This window comes from Cibotium barometz, chromosome 6 (assembly GCF_041138505.1).
Source record: "Cibotium barometz isolate CiBa-2024 chromosome 6, ASM4113850v1, whole genome shotgun sequence".
NCBI lineage: Eukaryota > Viridiplantae > Streptophyta > Polypodiopsida > Cyatheales > Cibotiaceae > Cibotium > Cibotium barometz.
Genome location: NC_141051.1, coordinates 51731620 through 51753209, shown reverse-complemented (window position 1 = coordinate 51753209; position 21590 = coordinate 51731620). Strand labels below are relative to the sequence as shown.

Genomic DNA, 21590 nt, shown 5'->3' with positions numbered 1-21590 from the left:
ATATTGGACCAAAAGTGTTTGATGTTTCGGTTGACCAGCAACTAGACGTGGTAGACAAATCAGAAGTCATTTAGCCTGAGCAGATCCTTCTTCATTGTTGAAAGCATAGTTCCAGTCAGAGACTCCGTCAGTTCTATACGAAGTTTCAAGATCGAGGTACCCACGAAGCAGTTTGTCTAGACGAAGAGTTCTTTCAAGAGTACCCCCAGTTGTTGTTGGCGGACTACTTGGAAGCCATGAACCCGCACCAAGCTAAGCAAGAGGGAATGTCACACGCACTCTACACTGTAGTGCGTGGTGACAACATGGCTCATCACCAGTGCAACACTATACAGCAGAAGAACTCTTTAGAATTTGATATTTGTCGTACGTCGTGACCCCATTGTGATACTGAGTCCAGGATATGTCAGGCATGAGCTACGTAGATCATTCCTCAGCCTTAGAGAGTCAGTCAATCAGTCAAAGTCCCTTAACCCACTTGGAGAGAATCAATCATGCATATAGAAGTCATAGAAGCCTTAGGGTTTGCATCAAGACATGTTTGCATTTTGCATAGCATTCATCCCATATGCATGTAAACCATCTAGACCATTGCAGAAGCCTCAGGATAGCATCCAGTATTTTATCCTAATTAGGGTTACTTCAACCTTTGCCTATCCCCGACGGACCTTTCATCAACATTTCTATGGACTTTGTAGGGCCTCTACCAGCATCCACCGGCTCTCGTAACACTCAGTGTTTTACCATTATAGATCGCTTCAATAAGTTCTATATGCTCATTATATGCAAGCATAAGGCCACCGCCTCAAAGTAGAGACTGGCAGAGCTGAGGATATCCCACATGAGGAGAGGACATGCACAGTATGCATCACAAGAGCAATAGAGGATGAGGCCCATTATATGTTCAGTTGCCTGGCGTACTATGAGATACGGGGACATTCCACTACCTCTTCCGAGAGGGATTCGGACCACTCACACGGGTGATACAGTTTGAGGATGAGAGGTGCTTGGACATGTACTTGATGGAGCTCAGACGACATAGGGATGTAGTGTTGAGGCAGCATGCTGAGAGACAGCCCCGGCTCCGACAGGACACCTCACAGAGAGCCATCACAGATTTCTTTGTGGTACACACATCCACATCGGAATCCACTGCCCACAACAATTCCTCTACTACGGCATCAAAGCCCACCACCCCGACACCGGCGGAGACTACAACAGAGGATCAGGACCATACTAGCACGGCATGGGAGACGTCTAGTCAGAGTACTCACCACGGAGGACATTGAGGATATCCGCCATCGACCGATGAGAGACATCTTTGGATAGTGATGTATATGATGCTTACCTTTGTTGCTGGAGTTTTCCTTCCCAGATGTTATCCATTAGGAGCTCCTAGTACCTTACTTTTCCTCATAGTTGTTGTTTCAGTTTAAGTTAGTTGTTTAGTTGTTTTAGCTTTTCTTACACAGACATTGTATCAGATCCACCAATTGTTGTAACCTTTTTGGTCTCATAGGTCATTTTGGCCTTTTGAGGACATCAAATGGAGACACAGGAGAGGCTAGCTCGCTTTCATTCAGACTCAGGGTACATGTTCATGCCATTCACAGCCTCAGCATCGGCGATGTATGATATCTTATATCCCTCTTATGGCACTGGATGGAGTTAGACATAGATCTACATAGCATGCTTGTACTACCCCTTCAGCATATAGAGATGCATCTTGCCTTAGCACTCCATCCACATCCCCACCCCCCCTTATATTGTTTGTATATGGGCTCCACCGATCCATGATGATTCACAGTTGTATCCAGACACATGCACACTTTTTCTTTTCTTTCTTTTCTTCCGATGACCGGAAGAACACAGTTGTATTATTTTTTTTCTCATAGGCCGACTTTGGCCTCTCGTAGACGTTAATATATCTTTCTTTCTTTCTCTCTCTCTCTCTCATCAGCTCCAGATCCAGGACATGCTCCACCGCCATCGAGCTACCTTTCCATGTGACATAGCTGAGGGAGACCTCTCGGCCATACTCGTAAACCCCATGCTTGACATTTTGGAGAGTGGTATACCATCTACTCGGAGCTGATGTTGCTCCCATGTTTTTATGTTCTTAGTATTCCATGACGAGTTTCTATGGACAGTTTTGTATCACCCCAATGAGATAGCTATATTTATGTTTTCATTCTGTTTTATTTTCCATTCCATGATGAGATATGCCATGGACATTATTGTACCACTTTGGTCTCATAGGCCCATTGGGTCTTTAGTAGACGCTTAATATATCTTTCTTTCTTTCTTTCTTTCTCTCCCAAGCTCTCTGAGAAGGACTAGAGTCTAGACTCTAGATATTCTTGTACTTAGTGTTGTAACTAGTCAAAATACACTTTTTTGTATTTCCTATTGTAGGCCGTGGGCCACAACTCTTATTTATGGCATGTTCAGTGTTCATTGTTCGTGACTCTTGAGTTTTTGTACTAGTGTTTTAACTTTTTCTAGTTTATGACAAGTTACAACTTCTCTAGACTTTGCATCTCTAAATGTGTACAAATATCTTTTTTTCAAGTGTTTTTTTAAGTGGATCGTACCTCCTACTACCTCTCCACTCCCAAAGTTTCACCACGATCGGATGCTGGATGGGCGAGACGATGCCTTGCCACTCGCTATTTTTTGCATAATTGAAAACTCCACACTAGGCACACTAATTGATATACCAAACTTGTTCAATGGTGACCAAAATTTTACGAGCATGTGGATGATGTTTGGGTATGATGGCATGGTGAAGAGAAAGATTTTCCATGGCCTCTCGTGTACTAAGAGACTTGAAAATTCCACATTGGGTGCTACTTGATATACCAAACATCGACGGATGGTGACCACAAAATTTAAAAGTCCCTTACCGGTACCGTTTTTACGTACCTGACAACTATGGGTCTTTAACAGACTCAATGATTTCGGAAAATACTTCCATCGTTTTGTTAGCCTCAAGACATGGAGACACCATTCTCATCGAGAGACAAGAGAAACGGCGACCAAAGGCTGCCTCATATCAGTCCGTCCGACATCGGATGAATGAGTATCGTTCAACATGGCTTGGACCAATGGAAAATAATGTTCCCATTTGGACTGCTGGTCATGACAATATGACTTCAAAACATCAAAGGCCAACTGGTTATAGATTTATGTCCGACCATCTGTCTGTGGATAGAATGCACTAGACAACTATAACTTGGTCCCAGAGTTCTCGAATAATGCCCTCCAAAAATGCAAGGTTAACTTGGAATCCCTGTATGATATAATGGTGCTAGCCAAACCACAAAAGGGGTACCAATGCTTGAGCAAAAGGTAGACTACGTCCTTAGATGTGGCCGTATGCTTGCATGGGATGAGCATGCAAAACTTACTAAAGCGATCCACAATGGTGAAACAGAGTGTTACGAGATCCGGTGGATGCTGGTAGAGGCCCTACAAAGTCCATAGAAATGTCGATGAAAGGTCCGTCAGGGATAGGCAAAGGTTGAAGTAACCCAGCCTTTTTGGTATGTGGAACCTTAACTTTTTGACAAATCTTGCAAGCTTGAATACGTGAATAGACATCACGCCTCATTTTTTGCCAATAAAAGGATCGTTCCAATTTCTCGAGTGTATTGTTGATACCTCTATGTCCTCCAACTCAGGAGTCATGGGCATCATGGAGAAGAGCTGCTCGCTTTTCCCGAATGATACAGATGCGGTTGTTGTAGAACAACCAACCGTTCTGCACTGAGTAATGGCGAGGTTCAGAGGTGAGGGCAAAACTGTATTGAGTACCAAACTCAGGGAATTGAGTACTAAGAGCATCTGCGGGACGACTGGGTTATGCTTACCAGGGATGTACTCGATCATTCCTCCAAATTGTTGGAAGATTTTAACTCTATCTAGCTTGCCGATCACTGGGCACTTGGCATGGTTTGAAGTCACTTGAGTGCTTGGTGGTCTGTTTTGACTGTGAAAACTTGTCCATGAAGGAAAGGCTTCCAATGTTTGAGCGTTGTGATCACACCCAAAAGCTCTTTGTCATAAACCGAATAATTCTTTTCGGCGACATTCAACTTTCTACTATAGTAGGCCACGGGTCTATTGTCCTGCTGAAGAACTGCACCTATGGCTACATTGCTGGCATCGATAATGACCTCAAAAGGTTCATCCCAAGATGCTAACTTCAGAACAGGCGCTTTTGAGGCTACTTTCTGGAGTGCACGGAATGCATCAAGCATCTTGCCTGTAATTGTGACTTTCTGTCTACGAGTCTTCACCCCCTTGAGCGAGTCGTTGAGAGGTGCTCCAAGGTTGGAAAACTGGTGAACATGAGTGCTGTAGACTTGGCGAAGACCTACGAAAGAATGGATATCTTGGACGGTCTGAGGGATGTCCCAATCCAAGATCTCTTGAACCTTTGAGGGGTCCAATTGTATTTCATAGGAACCGATGATATAGCCCAAGTATTGAACCTCTTTAACGCCGAAGATAGACTTTTTGGCATTCATGTAGAGCCCATTATCTCACAAAAGTTGCAAGACTTTCTCCAGATCTTTCTCATGTTACTCCGCAGTGGTTAACAATATAAGTATGTCATCAAGAAATATAAAAACACACTTACCAATGAGGACTGCGAAAATCCTGGACATCATTTTATTGAAGGTTGCGGATGCATCGGTAAGCCCAAAAGGCATGACTACGAACTCGTAGTGACCGGGCTCTGTCCGGAAAGCTTTTGGAATGTCAGCTCCAAAAATGCGGACTTGATGGTAACCACTCTTGAGGTCAATCTTAGTGAGAAATTTTGCACCGTCTAAACGCTCCAAAATGTACTCAATCCTTGGCATAGGAAACTTATTCTTAATAGTGAGTTTGTTTAATGCCCTGTAGTCTACACAAAGGCGTGCAAACTTGTCCTTCTTTAGGACAAATAGGATGGGTGCAACAAATGGTGAGGAAGATGGCTGAACAAATCCGGCTCGAAGGAGCTCAGATTACTGCTTTTCTAGCTCGCCCTCTAAAGTCTTCGAAAGACGATAAAGAAACCTGCTAGGAGGTTCTGATCCAAGTTCAAAATCGATATAATGGTCCTCTGGATGGGATGGGGAGAGACTGGGCGGGAGACCGTGTCCTGATGTCTAGACACGAGGTCTGCTAACTGTGGGAGTGGAGATGAAGATGAGATAGCTCCTACCGATGAGGTAGAGACTGTCTAAGCACGAACATAAAGCAATGCTCTTTCCGCTCCCTTTCGGATAGCTCGTCGGATAGCTCGTCGTGCCTGGAGATTAGAAATCAACGGAATGCCAAGAATGCTTCTATCCCCACGAATCAATGATCATGACGGGCTCAGGAAAACCTTTACACATAGTAAAAGTGTCATGCCTCCAATCGAGAATAGGCTCATACTGACGAAACCACTAGATTCCTAAGATCATGTCACACCCCAAAAGAGGCGAGACAATGAAATCTTACTGGAATAAGACCTTTTGAACTACGAAGGCAAACTATTGTGCCTTTTGAGATATGTGGGTGCGGAGACTAGGTGTGAACCCGTCCACATCCAAATGATATGGCACTAATGTACAGCTCATTTTGGTAGCCAACTGGGGAGAGATGGTGTTCTCAAAACTGCCCATGTCAAATAGGACTACAAACTAGCGGCCCTTGGCAAAGCCATAAGCTCGGATGAGGTGCAACTTCGCTCTCACCCTCCTACTTAGCATCAAATACCACGGATGGCATAGGATGCATAGAAGGTAAAAGCTGTGTTTGTGGTAGTAGGCGAGGCCAGAGGAGCATGAGATGTGGCAGCTGTAGAAGAAGATGTTTTGGAGGCTTGTTCCGTTTGCCATTTCAGGCAATCCTTCTTACCATGCCCAATGGTATGACAGAAAAAACATATGTTCTCTGACTAGTACTTCCTTTGCTCCTCTGGAGGAAGATAGCCTCTCCAGTGATGCCTGGTTTAGCCTTTTCCTCACGGGTTTTCTTAGGCTTAGATTCCTTATCCTTCTTAGCCCCTAAACTAGAGCTAGAACTGTCGTCCTTCTTAGCATCTTTAGAAGATGCATTACCTTTTCCCAGTTACGAAGCAGATTGCTGCTGTTGGGGTTTGGTACTAGACTACGGTTGCTTAGACTATTACCTCCATTCATCTTCATTTCTTCATTTTGAGCCAGAGTCAAAGCCCAGCCATATGTGCTAGGTTCAAAGTTACGAACTTTGAATAGGATGTTAGGATCTAATCCACGAATGAATTGATCCATCTTGGCCTGCTCAAATAACCCTAACTGTTGTGCTAAAGTTATAACCTTTCCGGAGAACTGAAGCACGGGTGACGCGTTCTGTCTGAGTCCATAGAACTCATCTGCCAGATACTGGGGAGAGAAAAAATCTAGTCTTAAGGTCATGAACAAAGGTATCCCAGCGAAATGTTGACACGTGGTCGGGTCTGTATGAAGACTAGACCAATGCTGCCACCAAGTGACTGCCTCACCCGTAAGGTGGGGAGCCGCTACGTGGACTCTATCTTGAGAATCTATGATCCTAGCTAAAGGAAAATGAGCATTAAATTGATGAATAAACTGATTAACTACTAAATGATCACACTTACCATCATACTTACTAAAGTTCAGTTGAATTCGGATGACGGTAGTCGATGTCGCAGGATTCTAGCTGGTGGCATCTATGGATGGGGAAAACTAAAAAGAGGCGCTCATACTTCAGATGTATGGCCTCTTTTTCCCTTTAGTGTTTAAGATGCATGCGCTCTCGATCGAGCTCTCTTTAGTGCTCCCGAGCAGCAAGTGTATGTATATATATATCTATATATATACACATACAATACACATATATACATTTATACAAATGTCACATATATACATCTATACAAATGTGTGTATATTTGTATATATACATATATATACAGCTAGACATATCTACATCCACAAATGTGTGTGTGTGTGTGTGTATATATACAATGTGTGTGTGTGGTCGTGTGTGGCGCGTGAGAGAGAGCACCCTGCTGCCTGCCTTCAAGACGTCGACAGAGGATACCCGCTGCAAGCTCTGCCCTGCTAAACGCGGCCTGCAGCATCCGACCATCGTCTCCCAGACTGACGCTCATCATCCTCCCTGCTCCTCGTCTGTCTGTCGCACCTGTGCTGCCCTCTTTCACTGTTTACGCTTCTGTTTTCTGCCTCGCAGTTTTTTGTTCCAGTTTTTCTCCTTTTCTGTTCTGCACTCTGACCGCCAAATAGCCCTCAATCTTCCTCCCCTATCTGTCCACGTACCTGCGTATCCACTTCTGCTGATTCTGCCCTCTGCTCGAATTCTCTGTCAATATCTCATCTGCCTCCTTCGACAACCTTTCTCTCCTTTTCCTGCGTGCTTTGATTATGGCTCAAGGAATGGACGTCTGTACATATGCCAGGAAAGAAAGAAATACAGATGCGAAACGTCGCTTATCAGAGCCTCCTTTGTTGCAGGAAGAATCTACATCAGAAGCTCAATATGTATATGACACTCTTAAAGATGACTTCCAGCAGTCTCGCCAAGAATGGGGCAAACCCATTCCAGAGGTCACCTATAAGTTGAAATTGCCGTCCATTGTGAATCCCCTCAGGAAGCTCTCTCAAACTGCGGTCATAATATTCTTTCCAGGAAGAATTCCCGCAGCCAGTGATGTTGCACAATGGATCAAATCCATCCTTGGAGGATGCTTTGTAGAAGGAGTATACTTTGCTTCCAGAGGTTTTTATGAGGTGCATCTATCAGATGCTTCATGCAAACAGAGGCTTCTTGAGTTTTCTCCGCTGTTTTATGGGAGGCAAATGGTGCATGCTATGCCCTGGTCCCCCAACAAGGATTACCAAAGCCTGATACGGCACCACTGCCCAGTATGGGTTGAGGTTGCAAACTTTCCGGATTATATGCGTGAAGAGTTGCCTGGCCTGGCTGCCACTTTGGGACAGGTTATTTGTCCTCCACGCCCCATGGGAAACCGTAACAGATTCTGTATACTTTGGGACACTGATATACCTACCCCTCCTTCTATTGCAGTCGAAGTTGAGGGGGTGCAATTGGGCAAAAAGTATTTTGAATTGAAGTGGGGTGTGTTTGCAGGTGCTTGTTTTACCTGTCACAAGTTTGGGCATCTAGCTTCTGAATGCCCGATGGTTCTCCATCAGCCCCCTCCAAATGCTTTGCCACCTCAGCCCCAGGAAAAGAATGAGAATTTGCAAGCTAAGGCAGCAAATACAAATGCAGCCAAGAATGCAAAATCAGCTAATCAGGTGCACTTGCTTGTTGGAAAAGGAAAAGATAAAGAGAAAGAGAAGCTGAATGAATCTGTGGGAATTGATCAGGATGGTTTCCAACAACCTATGAAGGTAGTTGTTCTGAAGCAACGCCCTCTTCAATCTCGTCAATGGGATGCTTCTTCTCCTTCGCCAGGACAGACTTCTACTTCAGCCTCCGCCCCTGTCCTTCAAAATTGGGTGGGGGTCTTGAAGAAAGGCATCCCCATATGTGATTCAGAGGAGGGGGAAAATGCTATGTCCTACATGAGTAGTGAAGGCATGCAGCCTATGCAGGCAGAGGCTTAGCCTCTTTGAAGTTCTCCTTTCATCCTCACTTTTTTGTACATACCCCTTTTATGCTTCAAACACTTAAGTGCTTTACATATAATGTACAGAGCCTCTGCAATGTTTCAAAGTGGAGGCTTCTATGGAATTATGTACATAAAATGCAACCAGATATTGTTTGTTTGCAAGAGCACAATCAGCACTCCATGGCTGGACATCATGGCTTTTTGCATGGTTATGATATATATTATGCTGGTACCGCTACCTATTCAGGTGTATGTATACTGGTGAGACATGAGTTGGAGCCTCAGTTGGCCTTCAATGACAGCAGTGGCAGATGGATTGTCATACAATGTAATGTCAATGGTGATATTTTTGAGTTTGCATCAGTGTATGCCTCCCAGACCTCGGCCATGAGGGCCACATTGTGGGACTCTATATGTAGATATCCATGGAGATCCAATGCATTCATCTGTGGGGATTTTAATAATTCCCCTCTGCCTAGGGATAACACCACAAAACGGTCTCATATGCTATCTTTGGAAAGGCAGAAATGGGATGACATGCTTCTCTCTGTGCAGGCTGAAGATTTATGGCTACTTCTTCAAGGGTCGGTCCCTGGATATACCTTTCACCATAATGCACTTACCACATATTGGGCAAGGCTGGACAGATGGTATCTGTTTTATCCACAACAATTTGCAGATTTCAGCCCTCATCTACTGATAGATTTCTCATTGGGATTGTCAGACCATGCTCCATTGTGGATGAATTTACAGCTTGGCATGCCTCTCGATGATTTGCCACTTTTCCCGAGTAGATTGTTGCATGTTAACAGCGCATATTTTCAGCACATATATTTCCGGCAGATGATTAAATTTGCTATTCATCCTTTGCTATTGCATGCCCAGGAGGACATGAATTTTGCTTGGGACAGCTTTGTCTCTCGTATGCAAAATGTCATTAGGGAGTATGGCAAGTGGCATATGACTGAATGGAGGAATGAGATTAGGGGGGCAAAAGAGAGTGCAACAATTGACTGAGTTTTCCCAATCTAGGCCACTTACGGATTCAGAACAGGATTACCTATCACGTGCTCAATCAAAACTTTCTGCTAATGATAAGAGGAAATTGCACAAATGGCAGATAAGGGCGAGAATGAAGCCCCTCATGGACAAGGGCTGCTCATCAAAAGCTTTCTTTCAGGGGTTGCATGCTACTCGAAAGAAAAACTCATGTTTGAGGGTTAGGAAGTTGGATGGTTCTTGGACTCATTCTTTTTTGGATCTCCAAGATGAATGCCACAACTATTTTCAGAAATTATTCTCTGCTCCTCCTTTCCCATCTAATCAAGTGATTGATGCAAGGACTGAGTTACTCCAATATGTTTCTGCAATAGTTGAGCCGGATAATGCTCTTGCTTTGGAGAGGCCTTTTACTCACACAGAACTGGATAATGCATTGTTCCACCTCAGTAAATATAAGTCCCCTGGCTGGGATGGCCTTACGGTGGAATTCTACATTTCTTTTTGGGATGATTTGAAAGAGGTCCTCTTGAGAATGATCAATGTGGCATGGCAAGAAAATCAGTTGCTGCATTCTTGGAAACATGGCATAGTCAAGCTTGTGCCCAAAAACCATCTGTGTGATCACATATTTGATTGGAGGCCTATTACATTGATGCCGGTAATTTACAAACTTATTGCCAAAATGTTAGTGCATAGGCTTCATGGTATACTCCATGCAGGTCTTCACCCTCATCAGTATGGGTTTCTGCCGCGAAGACAAATCCATGACAATATATCCAATGCCTTGACTGCAATTGAATATGCTAAGTATTCTCGTCAGGATGTGCTGATATTGCAGGTGGATATTGCTAAGGCATTTGACAATGTTCAATGGGATTTCATTTCTCAGATTATGACAAAGCTGGGCTTTGGTCCCAAGATGGCAAATGCTGTTTATTGGCTATACTCTGACGCTACTGCTCAATGCATTCTTGGGGGCCATTTGTCTCGATCATGGATATTGGGTCGATCGGTTAGACAGGGCTGTCCTCTTAGTGCTCTCTTCTATGCAATTGCCACTCATCCTCTGTTGATGTATCTTGATCATCTAACAGACTCAGGACAGATGACTGGTCTTAAAATCCCAGGGGCTAAACCTTTCTTGGCACAAGCATATGCAGATGATTCCTTCCTTATGCCACAGAATTCTCCTACGGAACTTTGCAAGCTTATGGCCACTCTCTCATTATATGGACAGGCAGCTGGATTGCATATTAATTTTGATAAATCTAAATTGATACCCCTGAAAGAATGTGATTGGCATTCTATTCTTTGGCCGGGGCAGGTGGTGCATTCCAGAGAAGTGGTCAGACATTTGGGATATCCCATTGGATGGCATATCTCAAGAAAGCAGCAACTAAAATGGATTTTCCAAAAACTCCATCGTAAGCTGGAATACTGGAAGATATCTACTTGGCCTCTTCATGTCAGGCTCAGAATTGTGCAATCCATAGTGATGTCTTATGTTCAGTTCTATTTGCCTTTATTGCATTGGTCCTCCAGGGATATTTCAGCCTTTATGTCTCAAGCTATGGAGATATTATGGAAGACAAAATCTGCTGTTAAAGCTTTGAAACTGATGAAGATGGAAATGGTGTGTTCCCCAAAGATGCATGGTGGACTCAATATTCTCAATATAAGATATCATGTACTTGCAAGGAAGGCTACTATGTTGCACATTTTCTTCTGCCAACAACAGCCATGGACTTGTATGTTAGCGTCCATGTGTGTCAACATGAGGACTTTAGCTTATGGTCATTGGATTACGGATCATTGGGAGGTTGTTATTGGGAGATTTCAAGGCAGGATACCTGGCTGTCCTTTTTCCACTGCCTTAATACTTGACTGGAAACAAGTTCTCTCTAAGGTCAAATGGGCTCCTCGTAATTGCTTGGGGATGAACTCCATGAGGAAGGAAAGTATTCATTGGAGTGCCATTTTTGACACTCCACTTGCCTTGCAGGAACCTGTTCGGGCATACAATCTTATGAAACTGGGAATTAGGTACATACATGATGTGGTGGATGATCGAGGATATGTCTTATCCTTTCCTCGGGCCACTGCTACCTATGCATTGGGAATGCATCATAGGCCAATATGGAAGAAAATTGCTGAAATATTGCTTCCTTTTTTACCTATTCCAACTATGGCTGACACAGACAGGCTTATGGATTGGCAATTGTGCTCATCTACTGCAAGCACTCATCCTGTTCCCCTTCCAGCCTTGACCTCCATCAAAGCTTACAGGCTTCTTCAGCCTCCCCCATGGATTCAGCAACATGCCAATTCTTTGTGGCATATGAGAAAGCCTCTCTCTTGGTGGCGGAAGAATCTCCGCATGTTATGGAAGTGTAAAATGCCACTGAAGCAAAGACTCTTTCTTTGGAGATGTTTGACAGGCACATTATCAGTTGGGGTCACACTTGCCAAACGTCACATTGCACCATCCACATGTCTAAGATGTTCAGCTCCCTCAGAAACCTTTCTTCATCTGCTGTGGCAATGTCCTTGTTCCAGGACCCTCCTCACCAGAATTTCAGGCTATCTTCGGCTCTGATTCCCGAGTCACAGATTTGGGAAACATTTTTGGCTCTTTGGCAGATTATTGCAGTCTTTGTCCCAATACTCACTATTTCTTTTCTGGGTGAGATATTGGGCTCTTTGGACAATTTGGAGTGAGCACAACATGGCATACTTGGGTAGGCTGAATCAACAGTCATATGAATTCTTCAGAGCCTCATTGCGGCAATCCTTATATGATGCCTGCCATGAGGGTGTACGTACATACGTACGTACTTACTTGCATGTGCACATATGTTTATATATAGATATATACAGATGTATACATGTGTACATATATATATATCTGTATATACATATATACAAATATACACAGTACATATATATACATGTGTACATATATATATATATATATACCTAGATGAATCCAGGAACATGCCCAAATTCACCTTTAGGAACATGCATGTTATATACTCATGGTAGTCAACCCACAAGACTATATAACTATCAACTTAATTATGCATGGTATGGACTAGATACTACGACATCCCCACTAACGTCATCAATGTCCAACAGTGGGTGTAGAACTCTATATCAAGTTATGCTCTCACACATGCACTCCACACACACACTTTTTTTTTTGGTAATATCCAGTGCAGTATATTTATATGCTCATAAATTTACATGATGGGAGGTCTCCGAAATGGAGAGTATCCCAAAGATCAGAAACATAAAAAGAAAAGCTCTATGCAAGAAGCATCCATATCACCCTCATGGCAGGCATCATATAAGGATTGCCGCAATGAGGCTCGGAAAGATTCATATGACTTGTGAATCTGCCGACCCAAGTATGCCAAATTATGCTCACTCCAGATTGTCCAAAGAGCCCAATATCTCACCCAAGAGAGAAATAGGGAGTATTGAGACAAAGACCTCATAAATATGCCAAAGAGCCAGAAATGTTTCCCAAATCTGTGACTCGGGAAACGGAGCCGAAGATAATCTGAAATTCTCCACACACACATGTACATATACATAAAAACATATATATCCTAAATACATAAATACCATAAACGCATATATACATATATGTATACACACACACACACACACACACACATATATATATACATACATACATACAAATGCACACACGCGTGCAAGTGTGTGTGTGTGTGTGTGTGTGTGTGTGTGTGTGTGTGTGTAATCCATGTACCCCTTCAATGTATCAAACAAATACCCCTCTAAAACTACCATCCAGATTTATTTATTCCAGCAAAAAATATCCCTATTTTATGGACAAATGATACCCACTCACCCCGTGAATTCCTTCACGATCAAGGAGGCTTGTCGACTGCAAATAAAGCTGCACGGCAGCATAGTACTGCTTTTCAGCTATCAATTTTTCAATCCGACCAGGTACCTGTGTCAAAACCAGCATATACGCTTTAAACTACCACTCTCATGTGCCTCCCTCAAAGATCTAAATCAAAATCTAGGTGGGTTGGGTTGAGATCAAATAAATCAGACGGCAATTTTCTTGCATACATTGAATGATATCAAATGGTGTTATTGATATTTCAACATGAGAGACACATATTTCAGTATAAGAGACACACACGAACCCACATGCACACGCATGCATGCCAGTGTATGCACCTGAGGCATGCACTCCTAAGGAAAATACTAATTTCTTCCAAGAAAAGATCCTTCTATTAGTCATGAAAAAAAGAACATCCACAAAAGCGGACTACAAAGCAGCTCTTTAGTGGAGCAATATGTACAACCCTCAAAAGAAGTATGATCAGAGAAATGTGAGGGGGAACTCCCTCTCCGGCTGGCCGCTCTGAAAGGGAGTCTCCATTGGGCAGGGGGGGCATATTGGGAGCCTGCAGGAGGGTGCTCCAAGCCCATAATGAGAAAAGGGCCCCAGCTCCACGTTGGGAGAAAAGCTGCACGCCTCTGCTGCATCTTGTCAGAATCGCCAATAAGGTGCTACCATCTCCCTCGGAGAGTGTATGATGTCAGTCCAAATGTGTCAGATAGTCTCCGACAGAGGGGTATGAGCACCGTTGATAGCCTCGCAACACCTGGCGCACCAAATGTGCCAAGGGGAGATGCTGGTTGACCTCCCAACAAGGTCACACCCAGGTCACCGGGGTCCAATGAAATGCTGGTACAGCTGAGGCTGAGATGGCCATAATCCTGAAGTGTAGGGCCAGGCCGGCGCCATCCTCATGATGAGAAGCCTCCCCTGGCTCTGTTACCCAGGCTGTCCCCCGCGTGACAAAATGGTAAGCGCTGGCCTCTGAAAGTAATAGGCGGAGGATCTGCCACCATACCTGCTGTGCTTGTGGACAGTCCCAAAGGCAGTGCCTCTAAATCTCATGTGGGGCACCCCACAACCCGACTGCACTGTGCGGGCTACCCTGCAACAGCCACCCATGTACCAACTGCGAGGATGGGTGGGCTAGGAGCCACAAGAAGAGGGTCATCTTCTGCCCCCGGAAGCTCTCCCACATTCTGTCACATGCACCCTTGCACTGAGGTGCTATGTAAAACACTTGCTCATCATCAGTCCTACACTTGTACAGCAGTAGAACCCTGTAGGGATTTATTTTGTCACATGTCGTGACCCCATTGTAAACCCTAGTACAGGGACATGTCAGGCATGAGCTGTATAGATCACATCTGAAGCCTTAGGTGTCGGTATGTGTTACTTAACCCACTTGGAGAGCAGTCGCATATAGGTCATCTTAGGGTAGTAGTCTATAACAAGCATGTAGAAGCATTAGGCATCATAGGCCTTAGGGCTAGCCTCAGGTGGGCTCCCATATGGGTTGCCCAAGAGCCACAAAGGGCCAGCTATGGAGTTTAGGCCCAGTTGGCCAGCAGAACAGGCCAACTGGGCCTTAGGCCCACTCAACCGGCAGAACAGGCTTAGGCCCACTCGGCCAGCAAAACAGGCCCGCAGCCACGTGTATGAAAACGCCTGCATAAAGCAAAATTTTCAGCCTGTCGTGGGCATAAGACAACAGCAGGCCAGCAGCCTACAGATAGCCAACTTGGTGTGGGTGAGCATATATAAGCTGCGCTCAGTTCCATCCATTTACTCATCTTACTCTTGCATAATTCAGCAGTGAACAAAGCAGTAAACATGTGTGCCTAAGTCCCAGGACTTGTGCATGCAAATCTTTAGTAGAGCACCCTCAGCGTGCTACAATCCAAGGCAGTCAGAAGTTAGCTTCAGCATTTAGCCATCAGTCCCACATTCCCTCAGCAGATCTGGGTGTGCATATTGGCTCCCGAAGTGGCTTCTAAAGTGCCTTAAGACCACATGATGGTTCAGCCAACATTTGGTCTTCTTTGTGGTTGCGTAAGGCATTCCACAGTCAACCATCATCAGTAAGTTCTTGGTCAAGTTTGCATTGTGAAGTTCTCCAAAGTAATAAAAGCAAATACTCGTGCTTGCCAGAGGGAGCCCTTAAGTGGGTAGTTGGGACCCCATCTGGTGTCGACTCTCCATCTTCTATCTCCACAGCTCTCTCTCCTTGTTCAAGCATTAAAGTGGATTGCTTAAACTCACTCAAACATAAAGGTATGAATGAAGAAGGCCTTGCTGTGTGTTACATTGGTATCAAAGCTTCTAGTTGTGACCTAGCTTGGCTACCTAGAGTGAGAGCATCCCATGGATGGTAAAACTGAGGTCAGGAAAAACCACCAAGCAGCTTCAAAGAAGACACCACCAAAGAGAAAGTAGCAAAGGAGACACCACTAAAGAAGAAACAATGCTTCCCCAAAGCAACAAAGATTTCATCCAAGAGCTGATGGAGCAAAACAAACTGCTAAAGCTACAACTTCAACAAGCAAAAGAGGCAGAAAAGCCTAAAGAGCAGGGTCCCATGGAATTTGAACCCATGCTTCTCCTGATGGAGCAACAAAGACGCCTGGAATTTGCAAAGGGATGGAAGGCCGAGGAAGCCAAACGCAGGGTTGAAGAAGACCAGTGCCGTGCAAAACTTGCACCTCTAGAGAATGAACACAAGCTAGATCGGGAAGCCATGCAACTCCAACATCAACAGACATTAGCAGCTTTACAGGCCAATCTGATAGCAACAACTCCCCCAAATGGCACCTTGTCCCAATTCCTCCTCCATGCTTAACCGAACTTTAGTAAGTATGATGGTGAGAGTGATCATTCTGCGATTACAAAATTTATTCATCAATTTGTTGCACGATTGCAAATACACAAGACAAAGTCCACCTGGTGGCAACACATCTCACTCGAGAGAGCATTACTTGGTGGCCACATTAGTCAAGTCTTCATGTAGATCCAACCACAAGGGTACCGAATTATGTATATGACACGTAAGTGTCTGACCTCAAAACTAGATTCCTCCCACCCCAACACATGACCAATCTTGAGGACGAGGTTTGCAGACTCTCCCAAAATGGGTCACCATCATAGTAACAGGGGACAGAGGGGACGGAGGGCCGGGACACGGAAACGTCGTCCTGAATCAGCGAATCGTTCCGGCATGGGCTGGAGACGGAGGGGACTCCTCGGGCAGATGCATCACAAGACGACGCTGTCCCGGGAACAGCGGAACAGGCTGCGCATGTTGGGGACGGGACTGGAACGGGACGGCCGCGTGAACTTTTTTTTTTCGTTGTTTTTTTGCGCCGTTTTTTTTTGCTTTTTTTCACCATTTTTCGCTTTTTTGCCGTTTTTTTCGCTTCTGCCAGTTGTTTGCAGCTACCTGTTGCTTTCCTCCCGTTGGTGGCTGGCAGCTGCTAGTTGCTTTCCTCACGTTGGCCTGGCTGCCATCACCCGTAACCTCCAAGGCTGCACCGCCATGAGCCTATAAGGCTTGTGCTCTCCTCTCTCTCTCTCCCACTCTCTCACTCTTGGCCAACCGCCCCACTCTAGAGCTTAAGGCTTAAGCAACAAGCGCTCTAGAGTGGGGCGGAGAGGGTGCGGAGCGACTGGCTCGCTTCAGAGCACACCCAGGCATGTTCTTCAGGGAGCTGTGGACACCCCCTTCACTGATGTATACCATTTTATACCCCCAGTATGGTACAGGATGGAGCTAGCTAGGTTGCATATCATGATTGTATACTCCATGCATATAGCTTTGCATTCTCCTAGTAATAGAGCTCCATCCCCTGCACACCCAGATTCAGCTTTTTTATTCAGTACTTTTTCATTTTGTTGGGATGACAGAGGATACCCCATACAGGTACTCCGATTTGTCTCATAGGCCGAGTTCGGTCTTTTGGAAGACGTTAATAAAATCTTTCTTTCTTTCTTTCTTTCTTTCTAGCCTCTCTCTCTCTCTCTCTCTCTCTCTCTCTCTCTCTCTCTCTCTCTCTCTCTCTCTCTCTCATTTTGTCCTCTTTTTTTTTCTGGACATCCAGAAGACATTGACAGTTGTACATTGATTTGTCTCATAGGTCGAGTTCGGCCTCTAGTTCTCCCACATCGTGTCCACTCAGGAGAGCCTGCGAGATCTAGGACTATGCCCCAGAACAAATGGTATGATGATGAGTACAGAGCCCTATACTCACGGCTCCGCATATAGAGAGCCTTGGGAGCCATCACAGAGTAGGAGTCGAGGAGAGAGATGAGGAGTCTTACTCGCCGCAAAAGGCGGGCCTTCGCAGAGATACAGGAGCTAGAGATCTTTCATTTCTTCATGAGTAGAGATAGCCCTATCTCATGGCGGCACTTCAGAGAGCCCTGGACACCGACACCTATTGCAGACCCACAGACATAGCACACATATGCAGAGGGCCTATACCACGCCCCACAGCAGCCACCTATACCTCAGCCACAGGAGCCTCGACCTACCACAGCTAGCTTCTTTACCCACTCGATGGTAAAGGAAGCTATCCGCCGCCTACAACATGGACGGGCCGCCGACCATATGGGCCTGCAGGGTGAGCATCTCATATATGCAGTAGATTCTTTGGCTCCTTTTCTTGCACACCTGTTTAACAGGGCACTAGCAGAGGGTTTGCCTGCGGAGTGGACGACGCACACCATTGTGCCGATTCACAAAACAGGGGATATGCTCGATCCGAGCAACTACAAGACGGTTATGGTTGGCCACGTGTTGGCCAAACTCTATGGTGCAGTGTTGGAGCAAGAGCTTAGAGTATATGCTGAGCGAGTAGGTTTACGCTCATCAAGGCAGGCAGGCTTCAGGAGAGCTTTCTCTACCACTGAATGTATTCACTTTGAGATGTATGATTGATCAGGCCAGAGTGAGGAAGAGAAAGCTCTATTGCTGCTTTGTGGATTTCCGCAAGGCATGGGTGCCAGCTCTTCACATTTGGTTGCTACGATGGGTTGTACCTTAGTACCATACCATGTGGTTGTGGACAGGTTTACACTTGGTCTCTGCCTACATGTCACTCACAAAGCTCAGCAGTTTTAGTTCCATGTTTAGAAGGCCACATTCCAGCAAGACTATATTGTTTCACCACTTTTGCGGTGTGACATGATTCTCGGCATCTAGTGGTTTCGGGAGTTTGCGCCCATTCTTGATTGGCGGCAGTACACCTTCACTATTGTTGATGACATACCTGAGCCTGTCATAATTCACGGGCATAGGAGCATTCCTGGAATTCCACTCATTTCTCATGTCCACGTCCAACAAGCAATCAGCACAAGGAGCTGAGTGTGCTTTGATCTATGTCTACAGTCAATAGTCCGTTGTTCAGATAGCAAAGCCTTCAGAGCAAAGGATGGCAGGTCTCCTTTCGCGATTTCAAGACAATGAAGACATCATGTTGAGGGACGACCTCTCACCCAAGCTCCCACCCATTCATCCTGAGGATCATCGGATTGAGTTGGTCTCAGGGGCAAAGCCTCCCAATAAGTTCCCCTATCGCATGTCCAAGGCATTGGAGGGCAAGCTCAAACAACATTGTCCCAATTACTCCAAAGCTGGATTTATCCAGCCATCATCCTCGCCATTTGTTGTGTTTGTCTAGAAGAAAGATAAGACCGCACATTTATGCATGGACTACCAATGCACCAACGACATTCAATAAAATGACATCTCGGGTGTTCACAGAGCTCATTGGGAAGTGCTTAATCGTCTTTTCAAAGCCCATCTATACAACAGGCTGGGTGTATTTTCAAACTCGCTCACATGCCTGACTCTGTCGGGAGCTTGGTGGGTCAAAAGAGAAGAGTTGTCTGTAGAAGTCGAAGGCAATCGATCGAACTTGGGATGGCTCCAAAATTACCATGTTGGGCCCGCAAAGTCTCCAAACTCCATCTCTATAGTGATGGGGACCTGTCTATTGTTACTATGTTCAGGGTCACCGGGGGCTGTGCATGTGAAGAAATCCCCTATGACCATGTCACTTGCCTCGGTCCAAAAGGAGGCACAGGCATAGAAGCAGTACTCTACTCTCTGGGTCTCAATGGTCTCAAGGGCCATCCGCAACAACTCCATCTGGCCACCTACCCAAATGTACCCATTGCCTAGAAACATCATATCCATGATACCACCGGGCTTGCCAATAAGAACTGCCTCGAAGTGACCTCAGACCCAACCGCGAGCTGGACAGCTGCCAACAATCTTGCAAACGGGGGTGTGAGCTACTAACAAAGCCACTGATGAAGCCAAGAGCTGGAGTTCCACTTCCGAAAATAAACAGTTGAGGGTGGCCTTGGGCAGGGATGACCGAGCACAGCTGCCATGGAATCCTCCTGAAGGGTGGAACCAACTGAGGACCCTCAACTGACAAGAAAACAACCTCAGATGATGCTGAGGGGAAACGGAGACGGAGGCAAACGGGGGGGGGAGGCCGCAGGAAGAGAGGAAAACATGAAAAATTGACAAGGGGTGGAGGAGGAAGGTGGGTGTAGGCTATAAGGCAGGTGGGCGACAGAGGGACAGAAGGGTGGGGGAGGGTGTAAGGAAGCGGGAGCAGGGATGAGGGATGAGAGAGGGACGTGGACAACTGAAGGAGGAGGGAAACAGGCAGCTGCTGACAAGAGAAGGCGGGGGAGAACATTGGACGGAGGAAGGAGGAGGGCTGGCGGGAGGGGCTAAGCACAGCAGGAGCGGGTGAGGGGGAGAAGATGGGTGGGGAAGGGCTGTGCACAGGCAGGTGGGAAGAAGCTGCACACAGCTGGAGGAAGAGGGCGAAGGGAGGGAATCGGGTGGGAGATGGCCACCATGGGGGGAGGGGGGGTGGGGGGGATGCAGGGGGAGCTCCAGTTCGCGACATCTTGCTACTGTTGAGCCCTGGGCTGCACCTCTCATTGGAAAATACTGATTTGAGCATGTTAATTATTAATACTATGGCTATCATAATGAAAGTAGTGTTAAAAAATGCCTCAAGAGCATTCTCATGTACACACGAGAAAAAGGTCTAGTTTTCATGCTCAGGATTCAATGAAAAGCAATAACGAGAGTACTTAAAGTCCAACCTCAGCAACCATACGCTTTTTACAAAATGGAAAACTCTTACCTGAGATGCATTCTCGATCTGATCAAGTAGGGAAATGATGTGGCGTATGGTTACAGATCTATACCACAGCTGTTGGAGCTGTTTATTTCGGGATCCAAGCAGCCCTTTAGTCTTTTCTAAGTCTTTTTTCAGACCACTGATACTTGAAGCAGAGTCACTAAAAACTCGAAGTATCTGCAATAACATTGCAGCTTGTTAGAACAGCCTTTCATGGTATGCTTGTATACATGTTTATGTAATCAGCCATGCCTGCATGCATCCATGTATACAAAGGTAATCAATAATGCATGCATCCATGTATGTGTACATATGTATGCATGGGTTGATGTGTACATATTTGAGTATACATGCATGCAGGCATATGTGCATGCTCCAATTCTACTTGTAACATGCACAATTTTACACCTGTCTCAAAGCACAGTAAGAAATTGAACCTGAGAATAATTGTGAAAGGCTTTGTTAAAGCCATTGTGGTATCCACGAACGACATCATTGACAATATCTTCAATAGCATCCCTCTGCTCCCGCAGACTTTGGATGGCATCTTCTGGAACTTGAGATGTTAGTATCTCCACAACATGAGGCAGCGAATCGAATCTAGCCTGCTTCCAAGCTTCATCAATTTCGTCAAGTTCAGCTTGAACTACCTGAAAGGTGTTAAGTTTGAGAAGCCCTTCAAAAAGTAACGGTTTTCTATACTTACAACAGAGCTTAATATACATTCAGCACTGGGAGTTCATAGATGAGCATATAACACTTCAACAAACCTAATAAGCTAACAATCTTGTGAAAAACTAAAATAACATCCATTGAGAAGAAATGCATTGGATATATACCAATAGAAAGTTCAGGTTATATTTAAAACTCAAGAAAAACCTACGCGTGATCTTGACTCCAT

General features: G+C 45.2%; 2 protein-coding genes across 5 annotated transcripts in view; one reads left to right on the top strand and one right to left on the bottom strand.

Moving 5' to 3' along the window:
* Positions 1-21590, bottom strand: part of SEC8 (subunit of exocyst complex 8) — a 144213-nt gene that overhangs the window by 85970 nt on the left and 36653 nt on the right. For all 4 annotated transcript variants that reach the window (XM_086799695.1, XM_086799696.1, XM_086799697.1 and 1 more), the window contains exons 2-4: positions 21127-21339; positions 20693-20866; positions 13518-13622 (exon numbers count right to left, since the gene is read on the bottom strand). In XM_086799695.1, coding sequence (XP_086655821.1) covers positions 13518-13622; positions 20693-20866; positions 21127-21339 — 492 coding nt within the window. The remainder of the gene's footprint in view (positions 1-13517; positions 13623-20692; positions 20867-21126; positions 21340-21590) is intronic.
* LOC147637854 (uncharacterized) lies at positions 11348-12434 on the top strand. Its single transcript, XM_086798954.1, has one exon. The coding sequence runs from the start codon at positions 11349-11351 to the stop codon at positions 12234-12236; it is 888 nt and encodes a 295-aa protein (XP_086655080.1). The 5' UTR covers position 11348; the 3' UTR covers positions 12237-12434.

Bases quoted from the DNA above. Each gene is read 5' to 3' on its own strand.
- LOC147637854 (XM_086798954.1), top strand. From the start codon at position 11,349: ATGTTGCACATTTTCTTCTGCCAACAACAGCCATGGACTTGTATGTTA.